The sequence below is a fragment of the Alnus glutinosa genome, chromosome 1 (genome assembly GCF_958979055.1).
Source record: "Alnus glutinosa chromosome 1, dhAlnGlut1.1, whole genome shotgun sequence".
NCBI lineage: Eukaryota > Viridiplantae > Streptophyta > Magnoliopsida > Fagales > Betulaceae > Alnus > Alnus glutinosa.
Genome location: NC_084886.1, coordinates 48,503,229 through 48,518,736, shown reverse-complemented (window position 1 = coordinate 48,518,736; position 15,508 = coordinate 48,503,229). Strand labels below are relative to the sequence as shown.

The window sequence follows — 15,508 nt, the reverse complement described above, 5'->3', positions numbered from 1 at the left end:
GCATAAATTCGTATCTTAATTTTTTCTTGTTGTCTCTTTTAAATTTCATATTATTCATCATTATTGTGCACGGCAACAATAAGGTCTAAATTAAAAATGTCCAAAGCATTGATCTAAAAATATTTATCAAATTAAAAATTAGGATTTCAATATTAAATTAAAAGCTAAAACGCCGGCCGTGGTGGTGACATATTTTTTCGAAAAATAATAAATAATAATTATAATTTAACACAGTCCACGTACGCCCCACATGAGAGCCTTCTTTGCCCACGTGTGTAGATATTATTTCCTTCAATGTCTTTCCCTCCAATCAGTGTACACCCCAGTCATTTTCTGCCCATGTGGCAATGATAATGAGAGACAAAGATAGAGAGGACAAAGAGTGGCGACGCAGTCCACATGTAAGACCCATTGGCAACTGGCTCAAATTATGTTGGAAGAACTTTATTCAATATATACGTTAACATTATATATATATATATATATATATATATATAATATATATGAAAAATTATTTTATAATTATTCTATAAAGTTGATGCGGTAATCCTAATTTATTGTTGGAATTTTTTTTTTTTAACAACTAATTTAAGGGTTAGTTTGGAGTTGAAATATTGTCACGTCAATTTTGTAACATAATTATAAGATAAAAATACATGTGATTTTTAGTATCACTCATCTTCAATATTATATATAAAATTGTTGTATGTCTCTTTAAATATGTACGAATTAAAATAGTTGAAAAATAGTTATTAAAAAAAACTTGTGATTTTAATATGCGAATAATAGTAACAATTTAATAAATTGAATTAAAAAAATAAATATCTCATTAGCAATAAAACTCTTAGATAAACTCTATATGTCATTTTTTATTTCACAGGAGAGTCGCAACGAATTCTTAATATTAAATAATATATATATATATAAAGAAAAAAAGAAAAACTAATTTTGAAGGAATGGGATATGTTTATTACTTTATTTATTAGTCCTGAGAGAGGGGTAGGTAGGTGGGAGCTAGGTTTAATCAGGTGAGGGAGGAAGGCTTGGTGCATGATTGAAGAACGGGAGGTGACCAGGCGTGCTTCTTTCCCTCTATTTCTTCCATTCCAAACCAACTCCAATCAATCTGCTACGTTGAACTACAAAGCTAACCCCATCTCCATCTTTCCACCGCACCATCTCTACCTAACTCCTTCTCTTCCCACTCTCTTTCTTCCTGTATTTATGACTATCACGCTTCCCCTTCTCTTCGCCCTTCATTATATTCCGTTAATTTCCTGAAATCTCGCTAGCTTTCTTCACCACACATTGAAACAGGCATCAAACAGATCGACACAATGATAACTGTAGCTTCTAATTCCACTGAACCTCAGAACCAAGAATTCTCTCCTAAAATCCCCCCCACGCCGCCTTCTCAGGCCGCCTGCGTCTTCAAATCTAAACTACCGGAGATACCCATCTCCAACCACCTCCCACTCCACACCTACTGCTTTGAGCACCTCGCCGAGTTCGCCGACAGACCATGCCTGATCGTCGGCTCCACCGGGAAAACGTTCAGTTTCGCCGAAACCCACCTCGTATCGCGGAAAATCGCAGCCGGGCTGTCCAATCTTGGCATCAAGAAAGGAGACGTCGTCATGGTTCTTCTCCAAAACTGCGCCGAGTTCGTCTTCTCGTTCCTCGGCGCTTCGATGCTCGGCGCGGTCGCCACCACCGCGAACCCGTTCTACACTTCGGCCGAAGTTTTCAAGCAACTTAATTCTTCCCGAGCCAAACTGATTATTACCCAGTCGCAGAACGTCGACAAGCTTCGCGAACCGGCAGGCGAGAACTTCCCCAAGCTCGGGGAAGATTTCACTGTCATCACAGTGGATGATCCGCCGGAGAAATGCTTGCACTTCTCGGTGATATCCGAGGCGAACGAGGACGAGTTTCCAACGGTTTCGATCGAGCCGGATGACCCGGTGGCGCTGCCATTCTCTTCGGGGACCACGGGGCTGCCGAAAGGAGTAGTTCTGACGCATAAGAGCTTGACAACCAGCGTGGCTCAGCAAGTCGACGGAGAGAACCCGAACCTGTATTTGAATCCGGAAGACGTGGTGTTATGCGTGCTTCCATTGTTTCACATATACTCGTTGAACAGTGTGCTTCTGTGCTCGCTCAGAGCCGGGGCGGCGGTTTTGCTAATGCAGAAGTTCGAGATAGGGGCGTTGTTGGAGCTGATACAGCGGCATCGCGTGTCGGTGGCAGCGGTGGTTCCGCCGCTGGTACTGGCGCTGGCGAAGAACCCTGTAGTGGCGAATTTCGACCTCAGCTCGATCAGGGTGGTGCTGTCTGGGGCGGCGCCGCTGGGGAAGGAGCTGGAGGAGGCCCTCCGGAATAGGGTTCCTCAGGCAATTTTGGGTCAGGTTTGTATATTCAAATTTGATGGTTTTCTTTCTTCTTCTACTTCTTGTGTAGATCCTTGATTCCTTGTTCTCGGTCGGAAATCATCCGGCCGTCTTGGGCTCGACAATCTTTTTAAAAGATTTGACATGTTTTAACGGTGTGAATTTAATTTTACCTTTTTTTTTTTCCGTAAAAGAAATTAAAATTAAATCTGTAGCATATTTTTAAATCACTTAAGTTAAATTCATCCCATATATATATATATATTTTTTATTCAAGTGTAAATATAAAGTTAATTGCTATAAAATTTAATATAAATCATAAAATAATTCACTTAAAATGAGGAGATCCTATTTCGATTGATAATTCATCGAACTTCAGAGTTTAGAGGCACTAAAGTCCTGTTAATGCACTGTGCTACTAGTCGTTCGTAGACTCGTGTGGACTGTGGACATTGTGGTGTTGACACTTGACACGATGACCAACAGATAGTTGTGGAGCGAGGACATTGTGGTGTTGACACTTGACTCGATGTCCAACAAATAGTTGTGGCCATTAATGACAAGATATATAGCTGTGTAACGGTTTTTTTTTTCTTTTTTTAAAGCGAAAGGTTTGAAACTTTCATACGAGCATAAAAATTTTATATTATAAAGTATAAATTTATGTAAAATATGAAATTATATAATTATAAATACAAATAAAATTTTTACAATAAGGTATTTTTTATGACTTTTATCTTTCGGTAACTCATGTATAAAAAATAGTTAAAAAGCATAACTGTTCTGAGCAAGCTAGATCTAAGATAATAGTGATTTTTTTTCAAATATTCTTTATATTTAGAGAAATGAACCACTTATACGGTATCTGCTACTAGTGCTTTAAAATCAATAAAAAAATAAAAATGACCTTAATTATTTTTTTTTATTTATTTATTTTTTTTTGGGGTTCAATGTTGAGATCCACAATGAAAGGCAATAAACTCTTTCTATGCGTTAATCCGTAACCTCTAAATCCAATGAATGCAGAACTCGATTCCAAATATTTGATATAATATCAAAGAGATGGAAATATTTATACCTTGTTCAAAAAGTCAGGCATATGCAATTATTAATAATTTGAATAAACAAGTGAAAAGTCACATGCTGACCTTCGTATCCCTGCCCCTGGCTCCGTCTCTTTAACAATGTAACGACAAAATTAGCTATCTTCCTGCTGCATATATATATATATATAGGGATTGTACACTAAATTGCTAGTACCACAAGGCACAAACCTCCATTTTCCTTTGCTAATCCAATTTCTACATTATAATAACACATTATAGTGTGGCATGGTATTTACTATTTAGGTTATGGAATATTTATACCGGACATGGCCATGATATCTTTTGTGGTTGCATGTATATATTTAAATGCAGGGTTACGGGATGACGGAGGCTGGGCCGGTGCTATCAATGTGTCTCGGATTTGCGAAGCAGCCATTTCCAACCAAGTCAGGCTCGTGTGGTACGGTGGTTAGAAATGCGGAGCTGAAGGTCATTGACCCTGAAACCGGTTGCTCCCTTGGCCGTAATCAACCCGGAGAGATCTGCATCCGTGGATCTCAGATCATGAAAGGTTTACTCACTTCCATTATTTTGAGATAATTTTTGGCTGGACAAAGTATAACACAAATTGAGACAGAATAATTTTCTTCGACTCAATCTATTAGGATGACAAATGTTCAAAATTCATGCGAGAAAAATTTTCTACGTGCATTTTCGACACACGTTAGTTTAATAAATGAAAATATCTTCAACCAAATTTAAAAGAAAACTGTTTTTACCTCATTAATATAATTAAAATAATAAATGTTGTTTATCTTAAAAGCCTTAGCTGATAGGAAGACATGGTTTTGAGCCTCGAAGGGTAAAGTTTTCGTTCAAACTTAATTGGAGGAAATTTTTTCAATTCAATTTATGAAACATTGAAACTGATATATGTTCATTACATACTATAAAGACATGTCGGATTAATAGACTGAGTTGTTCCTCTAACTCAGGTTGTACGAAATTTTTTGTCCAATTTAGAATAATATGCATTTCATAACACTTTGAATTAATTAGTTGCCTAATTAATATTCCACAAACAAATTCGATCAGGATATTTGAATGATGCGGAGGCCACAGCAACCACCATAGATGTCGAGGGTTGGCTTCACACGGGTGACATTGGTTACGTAGACGACGACGACGAGATTTTCATTGTTGACAGAGTGAAGGAGCTCATCAAATTCAAAGGCTTCCAGGCATGCATCTTCTCCCTATCCCTATATATAGACAGTTTGCGAAAGAAACTACGAGACAGACTATTGAGTATTGACCCCCTTTTTCCCTTTACTTATTTCTTCATTGAGTCGTTGCTTACGATCATCTTCTATTCCTGTGGTCAGGTGCCACCAGCTGAGCTTGAGGCCCTTCTTGTGAGCCATCCATCAATCGCAGATGCAGCTGTTGTCCCGTAAGCTCCATTACACTAGTCTTTAATCTTTATTAAGCAGTCACAAAGGTGCAAAATTCCCCTTGAGTGGGCACAAATTTTGTTTAAATTCCTCGTGTTAACAGCCAAAAAGACGATGTTGCCGGTGAAGTTCCCGTCGCGTTCGTGGTCCGGTCCAATGATTTTGAACTTACCGAAGAGGCGGTCAAAGAATTCATAGCAAAACAGGTACAAAGGAATCTTTATTAAGTGACTAACACTTCTATTTCTTTTAATTGATTGACATGAAAAGCCATTTAAAATACGTCACATCAACAGTGTAAAATGAGCGTGATAAATGAATGTGAAGAGTAACATTATTCAATCAAACTAGAGGTTTTGACTAGGAACGGAGCCAAAAACTTTTATGGGCATGGCCAGTAGGCTAAATTTTTCTTTTTAACTTATAAAAAAAAAAAAAAAAAAAAAATTGTATTTACGAATTGAGGGGGGCCATGGCTTATACCAGCCCCCCTCCTCATTCTTCCGTCCTTGGTCTTTACTATGCAATTTACCTCAATTTTAATAATATTTACAATTTATTTCTCATTTTAATTAAATATTTCACTTGTTAAGAGAAGTTTGAGTTCATAGGTGATACATATAATGTAATTATACAGCAATCAATACTGGGATGATAGAGGATTATTGTAACTTACAGAATGTTGATGAATTTTGTACAAAACAGGTGGTATTTTACAAGAGACTGCACAAGGTGTACTTTGTTCATGCAATTCCAAAGTCTCCCTCTGGAAAGATTTTAAGAAAAGATCTGAGAGCTAAGTTGGCTGCAGCTTCCCCTGTTCCTTAGATTTCTCTTGATTCTGGCTTTAACTTTTCACAGGCATTTGAGTCATCTGCTTAGATTCATGACCCCCAGGAGGACAATTACAAAGAAGCCTTCGCCCCAACTCATCATCCATCTCAAGCAATGTCCTTCTATTTTTCTCTTCTCTCTCTTTCTTTTTTTCTTCCTCTGTTCATCATTTCATGTACTGTAATTTTGATCTGTATTCACTGTATTGTTTCTATTTTTACAATAAAAGTGAATACAAGTAATTCTTTTCGTGGCATGTTTCATTTAAATCTTACATTGATATATCATAATTTGTAAATGACGGAATTTTCTTCCAAATTAGGTGGAATGAAATTCTTCCAATCCAAACATCTGATTCTTAGAGGATGTGAGAAATAGGACTAATTAAAACATGCAATTCTCTCACATACAGATGTCAATTTAATGAATTGGATTGGGAGAATTTTCTTCAATCGAATTTGGAGAAAAAAATTTGTCCAATTTTATATGATTGAATCTTCTCCATCATGCGGTATGAAATATGGAAATAATTTTACTTGACAGTTTAATTGTGAAATGATACAATTGTATTGAGAAATCAGTCTCTAATTTCCCTATAGCTAACCATAGTTTTAATTATTAAATCACCGCTTACTATAAAAGTTTAAACTCATAATTTAATAATTTAATTAATATTCTAACATTAATTACAAATTAAGAGTATTTGGATTATTCTATATCAAACCCAAAACAAGTGGATTAAGATTCTTTACATTTTTTAAAGTATTTTATGAAATTCTTCAAATATGAGCCATTAGTTTGAAATTTCAATGGTTTTGTCGGATCCAAATATCTAACAATTTATTGCTCGAGTTGCTAACAATTCAGACAACAAATGTGATAAAGTTCCACACACCTACCCCAAATAAGTTTTGAATTGCCCGCCCGTCTGTTCGAACGGATAGGCCCATAGAGGCCCTCTCATATTTACTTCCAAAATTATTAGCAATTTGGACGCTAAAATTGTTGGAAATTTTTTCTATCCAATTTTGGCATATAAGCAATTATCATTTTCAAAATATGAATAAATATGGTAATTTTTTTGGGTGATAATTGTTGAGATGTTAAGTTAAAAGTGATAACTATATGACAAAATCTTAATAATCGAATTCCAAACCAACGGTTAAAATTTGAAGAATTATAGTCTTTCAAAAAAAAAAATTAAAAAAAAAATGAAGAATTATATTGACTAGAATACTTCAGAATTTCTAGAAAATCTTGATCCCTGACCGACAGGCTCACCAAATTTAGTTGGACCCATTTGAGAATTAAAACCCATATATACAAAAATCCATATTGCAGCCCAAGCCCATTAAATCGAGCCGGGTCGGGTCAAAAATCCCAAGCCTCGCCAACCTAAAACCGCCACAAAAACCCTAAACAAATAACACAAACCCTACCAAAACCCTGAACCCTCAGACACCATTTCCATTTCTACAGTGTACCTTCTATGGTAACATAGGGGGGGGGGGGGGGGTCTTTGGGTTTCTCCATTCTTGCTCTGCAAGCCAACCCTCCACTATTAAAACTTCTCCAAAATCCTCCCACATTTTCTTTCGCACCCACAAAAACCCACCTCTTAGGGTTTATCAGGAACCCAAGGGTGAAAAGAAGAAGAAGAAGAAGCAGAAATGGCTAAATCATATGCACTAGGGCTCATCTCAGCCCTAGCAGCCTCTGCCTCGGCATCCGCTTCCTCATCATCGCAAACCCACGTGGCTTATGCTGATGGGCCTTTCAAACTCTCTCCATTTTCTTCTTCTTCTCCTTCTCCTTCTTCTGGGCAATCTCAGCCATCCAATCCACCGGAATCGGCGCCTAGTGCTGAGTCGTCTTCTTCGTCGTCGTCTCCGCCGAAGGTTCGGAATGATAATCCAAGGACCACGTCGGCCGGGTTCGATCCAGAGGCGCTGGAGCGGGGGGCCAAGGCGTTGAGGGAGATCACCAGTTCCTCTCATGCCAAGAAGGTTGGGTTTTTGCAAATGGGTTTTCATTTATTATTATTATTTTTTTTTGTTCGGTTGTTGTCGATGGATTGTCATTTTTTGGTTGATGGAATTTGTGGACTTGTGCAGTTTCTGCAAATGGGTTTTGTTTGATTTTATTGGTTCCAATGGGATATGGGGTTTTTGTGTTGATAAGTTGAAATTGGTTTTTCCAATGGGCGTTTTATTCATTTTCTTTTTTGAATTTGGGTTTGGATTCTCATGGATAATTGAATTAAGTATTTTTAGGCCCTGTCTGGTTGGCAAGGAAACCGAGGAGTGGAAAGGTAAGGAAAGAAACTAAAAGAAGATAAATCTAGGTTATTTGATGAAATGAATACGTGTCAAGCCAGGCAGATTTATTACTAGTGAGCTGAGGAAAACGAGAAAAAAAGAAAGATAACTCTGAAGTTTTGTTCATTTCAATTTTTTTGTGTCACATTGGTTTGATCTTTTAGAAATGAAAATTTACATGAGTAAAGTAAAATTATTGTTTCAGTCTCAGTTGACTGGTGCCTGGTGGGACCCCTTTTTTTTTTTTCCCCGGTTTCAGTAATGGAAGATCAATATTTGATGTAATAACTCTATTATTTTCCTTTGTTTTTTCTAAAATTAAGCCCAACGGTATGTGGGTCAAATGACATCTCTTTACCTGATAAACAAAATGTGGAGGGTGAAGGCATGGATTCAATCATGTAAGGGGTGTGTTAGTTTATAGACAATTTTAAGGCTACAGGAACTGATCTTGTACACAGGAGAGTTGGTAGGAAATTTTTGTAAAGGCTTATTCAAGAATGGTATAGCGACGAATTGCCTCTTTAGTGGTTGAGAGCCTCTTTTGTAACATATACCCTACCCTCTGTTCGGTGAAGTTCAGTTTTGCCTTGTCCAAAATGAAGAACTTACACACTTCAGTAATAATGGCCATGTTTGCTAAGGTACTCTCCTAAGTTTTTATAGTTGAAAAACACACTTTTCTCTAGTACATTATCAAACAATTTAAAACACAAAACACATTTTATAAACTTTCACATCTTGAATATTTTGACAAAATAGGTGCTTAACTTTTGTAGGGGGTATGAAGTCACTTATTATTTTAATTTTTTTTTTTTTTTTTTAAAAATGTTAGGGTGGCTATGTAAAGAGCGGTGGCTGTGCAGCCACTATAATAGGCCAGGGGTGGCTGCACAACCACCACTTTCCTCCACTTAGGATGGCCACATCACCACCTTTTTTTAAAATAAAAAAATAGAAAATTAATAAGGAGTCAACAATACATCTGTTTGGGTTTTCTCAAACTTTTTCAATCAAAAAACAAAGAACACTTATCCGAAGACACTCACAAACATAGCCAGTATTATTAGTTCAATAGAGCATGGTTATTTCGAAAGTTCTCACTCACCAAATGCATATTCTTTTTTGGTTTTTCATACTTTAAGAAGTGGAAAACATGTTCTGGGAAGTGCATCAAATTTATCTGTTGGCTTGCTTAATATTTGATGACTTGTGTAGGGAATTTAGTGGTTTCTTTTTGTTGGTATAGGTGTTTGAAGTTATGAAAAAGCAAGAAGAGACGAGGCAGACAGAGTTGGAAGCTAAGGCTGCAGAGTTCAAGGCAATGCAAGCTCAATCTGAAACTGTAAGACACTATTTTGTTGTTCCTTCATGATTTCTGTACTTTTTGCTAAGTGAGGGCTCTGACTGACCTGCTCATTTATCCCATATGTTCTTGCACTTTTTGAATACTTTATAGTTCCTTCATTTCAAATCCACCACATAATGGAGCATGTGCTCTTCTGATCTGGCCCTTTTGTTTTCTTGTGTGTATATTGTATTAGCTTTTAATTATTGTAGCAAATTTAGGGGAGTTCTCTTGTGCCCTTCTAAGTAGACCTTCGGGTGGCTTTTTATTGGCTTGACAAAAACTTTATTTATAAAAAAAAATCTCGTAGTTTAATGGTAATCCGTGACATATTCCAACTTTTTAGCTGATCAAGGATAGTACTTTATTGACTGAAGTTAAATCATTTCCAGTGATCAGAAACATGTTTCTAATAATATAACTTTGACATCTGCCAATTACTTTGTTGGATAGAGGCTTATTCAGTTTTTTCTCTCAAAGCTAAAATCACCTGTGTACCTGCCCAATGTTCATGGTTAAAGCCTATTTTAGGCATTCGCTTGATATATTTTTTTAGCTGTTTACGAGTTTGCATAGAGCAGTGCCATTGGTACACCAGCATTTAGGATGAGCTGCTATTTTGGGGGTTTTATTTTGTGGAGATTTCTTCCCATTTCCATCTCTCTCTCTCTCTCTCTCTCTCTCTCTCTCTCTCTCTCTCTCTCTCTCTGATATATATTGTGATATCATTCTTTTGATTCTTATTTCAAACTTTAAAAGTAAAAGGAGTAAAGTTCTCAAGATATGTATATATATTTAGTGATTATGTCACACATTTGTCAAAACCATAACCCTGCCTGTAAAAAAAGCCATTAACCCTATAGGGTGGTGGTCAATATATTCTAGTGCTTTAAAATTTGGATAAAAAAAAAATTATGTTAAACATGAATGTGGACCAAATGGCATCTCCTTCCCACATAAATGAGGTGGAGGTTGAGGTCACGGGTTCAATCCTATATGTCTACGGATTGTACTGTATTTGCCTATTAAACAAAAAGAAACAAATGTGGACGTTTTATTGTGGGCCATATGTTATCCATGGTTCAAAGGTTTCATATCTTCTTTGTTGTTAAAAATAAGGAGAAATTTTTTTGTATATCTGTCTTTCCTTTATTAGTTTTGTTTACTTCATCTGTGGTGGCAGGTCATTATTGATTATGAATGTTTTGGCCATAACAATCTCATTTGTTCAGATTCATTGTTCCGTCTTTGTATATTTAGCTGTCATTGAATAAGAGTGTTTTGGTGGGAGCAATCTTTATCCTCAGTCATCGTTCCGTCTATGCATTACTGGCTTAGTTTGCCCTATCTAGTGGCGGCATGTTGCTGGTTACGGTTGTTTAGGAAAGACCAATCTTAATCGCTTGTTTATCGAAGAGATTGAAATCAATGTGTGCATGGAATCTGCTGATACGACTGTGGGTGGTGGACTGTGGGTGGTGAACTTCATAAGGAGTCATGAACTTGATTAGATGCATATTGCTAGCATAGATCCTTTAAGAAGCATTTTTTAGGGAGCCTTGGAAGAGCAAAGGGACTGTGTCCGTTCTCACAAAGCAATAGTTAATTTGCTTAGTTTCAATGAGTCATGTGACCTGGATTTTCTATCTTAGCTCATTAGCAGTTTAGATGTCTCTAGAGGATCATGATTGGGGTGATTTTGGAGCTTCCATTTGATAATCCCCTTTAATGAGAGTCGTGTGCATAATCATTGCAAGTTTTTAACAAATAATGCTTTTGGGTTTTCCATATAGTCTGAGTGAGTGATATACCTTTTACATAAATTGGCTCAGTGAGATGTCGAGTTTTGTCACTCAAATAAGACACAAAGAAGGCTTTCAAGCTCTCTCTTAATTGTTGTTTGACTGGATCCATGCAAAAAGATTTTTGCTTAATACTTTCTTCTAGATGTTATGAAAATATCATAGCGAACTGTGTTTCAGTGGTTTACTGATTGGTGTAAATTCTCTACTCTGTTGCGCTTGGTAGGAGAGACAAAGGGTAATATATGATGAGCAGAAGAAACTAGCTCAGCATCAAGCACAAACAAAATCTCAAATGGCTCGCTATGAGGATGAATTGGCAAGGAAGAGGATGCAGGCAAGCACTTTATTCTGGGTTCTTATGATGTTGATTTGTAGTTAGAATTAAATCTCCTTTATGCTTGTGGCAGGCAGAAAATGAGCACCAGAGAGCGAGAAATCAAGAGCTTGTAAAACTGCAAGAAGAATCGTCAATTCGGCAGGAGCAAGCTCGACGAGCAACAGAAGAACAGATTCAAGCACAACGTCGTCAAACAGAGAGGGAGAAGGCAGAGATAGAACGTGAAACAATCAAAGTAAGGGCTATGGCAGAAGCAGAAGGGCGAGCCCATGAAGCAAAGTTAGCTGAAGATGTTAACAGGCGAATTCTGGTGGATCGTGCAAATGCAGAGAGAGAAAAATGGATAGCTGCCATAAATACTACTTTTGACCATATTGGAGGTATGAACTTAGTTTTATTGTTTAATTCCACTTAAGAAAGACTTGTTCTCACAATTTGGTATTTTGTTCTACCCACTAGAGATAATTCATCAAAATGGACAAATACACATTTTTTACTTTATCTCAAGCCATATATGGAATTCTGCTTGTACTTGCAAAAACCGAACCATATTATTTCTTTTTGTGGTGTTGTTTTGATTGTTGGATTTATTATTATTATTATTATTTTATTCTTTAAAAGGACAGCCACATTTAGACTCACTCATTTTTAACAATTTCGCTAACGCTGAAATGTGTCTGGGTCAAATATTGGTTTTGTCATCGTATGCCATGGTGGACGTCCCAAAATTCAGAATAATTTTCATAAAGTAGTGACGAGGTTGTGAAGTTTGTTTGAAATTCTCCTCATGCCTTGCACTCAAATTACTGAATAAGGTTTGGTTTTATGTAGTTCCTGAGGGGGACAAGGCCTGTGAGTGAGTTAGCCAATCTTGTTTTCTTGCATCCTTAGGCATACAAAAAATACAGAATGAGGACTTTGCAGAATTGCACTTAAAATTCTGTCAGTTTTTCCTTGGTTTTTTTTTTTTCATTGAAAAGGTGTGGCTTGATGCAGGGGGTTTGAGAGCCATTCTAACAGATCAAAATAAGTTGGTTGTATTTGTTGGTGGAGTGACAGCTCTGGCAGCAGGGGTTTACACAACAAGGTATGTGTTAAAATCGTAGTAGGGGATTTGAATATGCTGTTCTTTTTATGTTTTGCTTGTGGATTGTTGCCTTCGAAAGCTTAGAATATCTATTTGGTGATCTCCATGATCTAGACTTGTTATTGGCTATTCCTCTTTTTTTCCCCCTTAATCTTTTGTGTTTAGATGGCTGTCTGGAAGCTCTTCTGCTCATTTTATAACGAAATTTTTTTAAGGATCTTAATGTTTGTTTTGTATGTTAATTTGCCTAAGAGTTAAAAGAAAAAGGAAATTGTCTTTTAGCCAGTCGGTTTTATGTGTGGGGGTGATGTGCTTGTTGAAGTTAGTATTTTGTTGCTTTCAGTTGGGATTGGTTTGAGGAAGTAATAATGGTTACTGTAGTATCAAGAATGCTGGGAAAAAATGTATACGCTCATTTGCTGAAAATGGTTTTTTTTTTAATCTACATGCACCAATTCTTCAGACGTTGTTGTGATGACCAATATCACTTGATGTTCGTTCATCATTGAGTTATTTTGCTCTGGTCAAGTTTGGTGTCCTGGTGATTAGGCTGTTTAACTCGGAAGGAAGGACTTGCATTCTACAGATCTCAGGCTAGGCTATCTGCTTGAACTGTAGTATTGATATGAACTTTGTTAATTGGACTTGTTAGTTTTATTTTGTTTGTGATTTTCTATCTGCAAAGTTATAGCTTATGCGGATCCCTTTTCTCTATTGCAGAGAAGGAGCCAGGGTGATATGGAGCTATGTCGATAGAATATTGGGACAACCATCATTGATTAGAGAGTCCTCCAGGGGGAAATACCCTTGGTCGGGCTTGTTTTCTCGTACCATAAGCACACTTTCTCGTGGTGCTGATAAGGGATCTGCTTTAAAAAATGGGAATGGGTTTGGTGATGTAATTTTACATCCTTCTCTTCAAAAAAGGATTGAACAGCTGGCTGGTGCAACTGCCAATACAAAATCCCATCAGGCACCATTCCGCAACATGCTCTTCTATGGTCCTCCAGGAACAGGAAAAACAATGGCTGCTAGAGAGCTGGCTCGTAAATCTGTATGAATTCTTACTTACCACTATATTATTTCATGTCCTTCTTAGCTTAATTTAGTTATGTAGATGTGAATGTTTATCATTGATACATACCTGCAGGCATGCTTGCATGTACTATGTACAGTATTTATGTGTGAAGGCTGGTTGAGTGGTTAACAGAGTGATGCACATCTTGGTTGCTCTCAAAAATTTAAGCTTGAATTTAATTTGATACACTTTGGAATTGCAATTGATTTATCAGTCCACGGATGTGCTATGAACGCTTGATAATTGTTATTTACACTTCAAACCTTTGATAACTTCTGATGTTAATGAAACTTTTACGCATTCTGGAAAATTAGGCCCCAGAAAAATGGACACTTACGAACTAAATTTGATTCATATATATGGACGTTGGCACCCTGCTTATGGGTTGTTCCATGTGTTTCATACAACAGTTATATATTTATGAAAATATGCCTATGCTGCGTCATCATTATCATTGTTGTTGTCATTATTTTCTTTATTAGCATCTTACTGATGTTTTATTGTCATGCTTTTAGGGATTAGATTATGCATTGATGACTGGAGGAGATGTCGCTCCACTGGGACCTCAAGCTGTCACCAAGATACACCAGTTGTTTGATTGGGGCAAGAAGTCCCGGAAAGGTTTATTGCTTTTCATTGATGAAGCTGATGCATTTTTGTGCGAGTAAGTTGCCAATTGTTTTTTTCCTAATTAGACAAAATTTAGTAATTTATACCTAAGACATGCCCCAACCTTTACCCACATTAGTTGGTAATCAGTAAATATACATGGTATTATTCAAATCTAGATGAGGATATTCAACACATTAGTTCATTGGAAACAGTATCTGAGAACTTGTATGCGTTGACCAAATTTTGCAGGCGGAACAAAACCTACATGAGTGAAGCTCAAAGAAGTGCCCTCAATGCCCTCCTTTTCCGCACCGGTGACCAGTCGAAGGACATTGTACTTGCTCTCGCTACAAATCGTCCGGGTGATCTTGATTCAGCTGTGGCAGACCGAATTGATGAAGCTCTGGAATTTCCATTGCCTGGGGAGCAGGAACGCTTCAAGCTTCTAAAACTGTATCTGGACAGGTATATAGCTCAGTCTGAACCAAAGAAATCTAGCTGGCTCCAAAAGTTGTTCAGGAGGGAACAGCAGAAGATTGAGATTAAGGGTTTGACTGATGACATATTAAGAGAAGCGGCTGCTAGAACCGAGGGATTTTCTGGACGAGAAATAGCAAAATTGATGGCAAGTGTCCAAGCAGCTGTTTACGGGAGTGAGAATTGTGTGCTCGATCCAAGCCTGTTCCGAGAGGTGGTAGATTATAAAGTCGCAGAGCATCAACAGAGAAAGAAACTCGCAGCCGATAAAGGTAGTGTATGATGTGTTCTATCACAAGCAGGCAGTTTGTGTATCGGATGGCTATACAGCTGCGGGTTTATCTGCTTAGTTGTTAGGAATGGCCCATGCTTTTTGTTTTGGGCATCATGATCTAATCATTATTTGGCCCCTGTTGATTTGGGGATTTTGGTATTTCTCATCTTAGGTTTTATTCGATATTAATGCTCTTGATAACTGTGAGTTATGTATTCATAGGCATCTCTGTTGAAATAGTCTATTGCTATACGTATAGTTGGGTATTTTCTTTGTCCCATCTGGCCCTCGTGGTTTTCGTTAATAAAAAGTTGATGGTAATGATAATTGAATTATTTCGTACTTCAATCTTCATTTAGTTCTTCTTACACTTAGTTCTCTGGGCCCTGGCAGCCATTGTTGTTTTTCTGTCCTTCGACTGGTTTCTGACTGCTTTATATTGAAGTCA

General features: G+C 37.2%; 2 protein-coding genes across 2 annotated transcripts; both read left to right on the top strand.

The window, feature by feature from the left end:
* Positions 1-1,015: 1,015 nt before the first annotated feature.
* On the top strand, positions 1,016-5,987 carry LOC133854952 (4-coumarate--CoA ligase 2-like). Its single transcript, XM_062291239.1, has 6 exons — positions 1,016-2,408; positions 3,809-4,007; positions 4,532-4,677; positions 4,822-4,889; positions 4,994-5,096; positions 5,596-5,987. Exons 1-6 carry the CDS (start codon positions 1,338-1,340, stop codon positions 5,716-5,718), a joined length of 1,710 nt encoding a protein of 569 aa, XP_062147223.1. The 5' UTR covers positions 1,016-1,337; the 3' UTR covers positions 5,719-5,987.
* A 1,227-nt stretch (positions 5,988-7,214) lies between these two features.
* Positions 7,215-15,397, top strand: LOC133854943 (uncharacterized). The gene is made up of 8 exons (XM_062291229.1): positions 7,215-7,730; positions 9,292-9,387; positions 11,419-11,529; positions 11,603-11,912; positions 12,529-12,619; positions 13,340-13,673; positions 14,213-14,361; positions 14,559-15,397. Exons 1-8 carry the CDS (start codon positions 7,395-7,397, stop codon positions 15,067-15,069), a joined length of 1,938 nt encoding a protein of 645 aa, XP_062147213.1. The 5' UTR covers positions 7,215-7,394; the 3' UTR covers positions 15,070-15,397.
* The last annotated feature ends 111 nt before the right edge of the window (positions 15,398-15,508 follow it).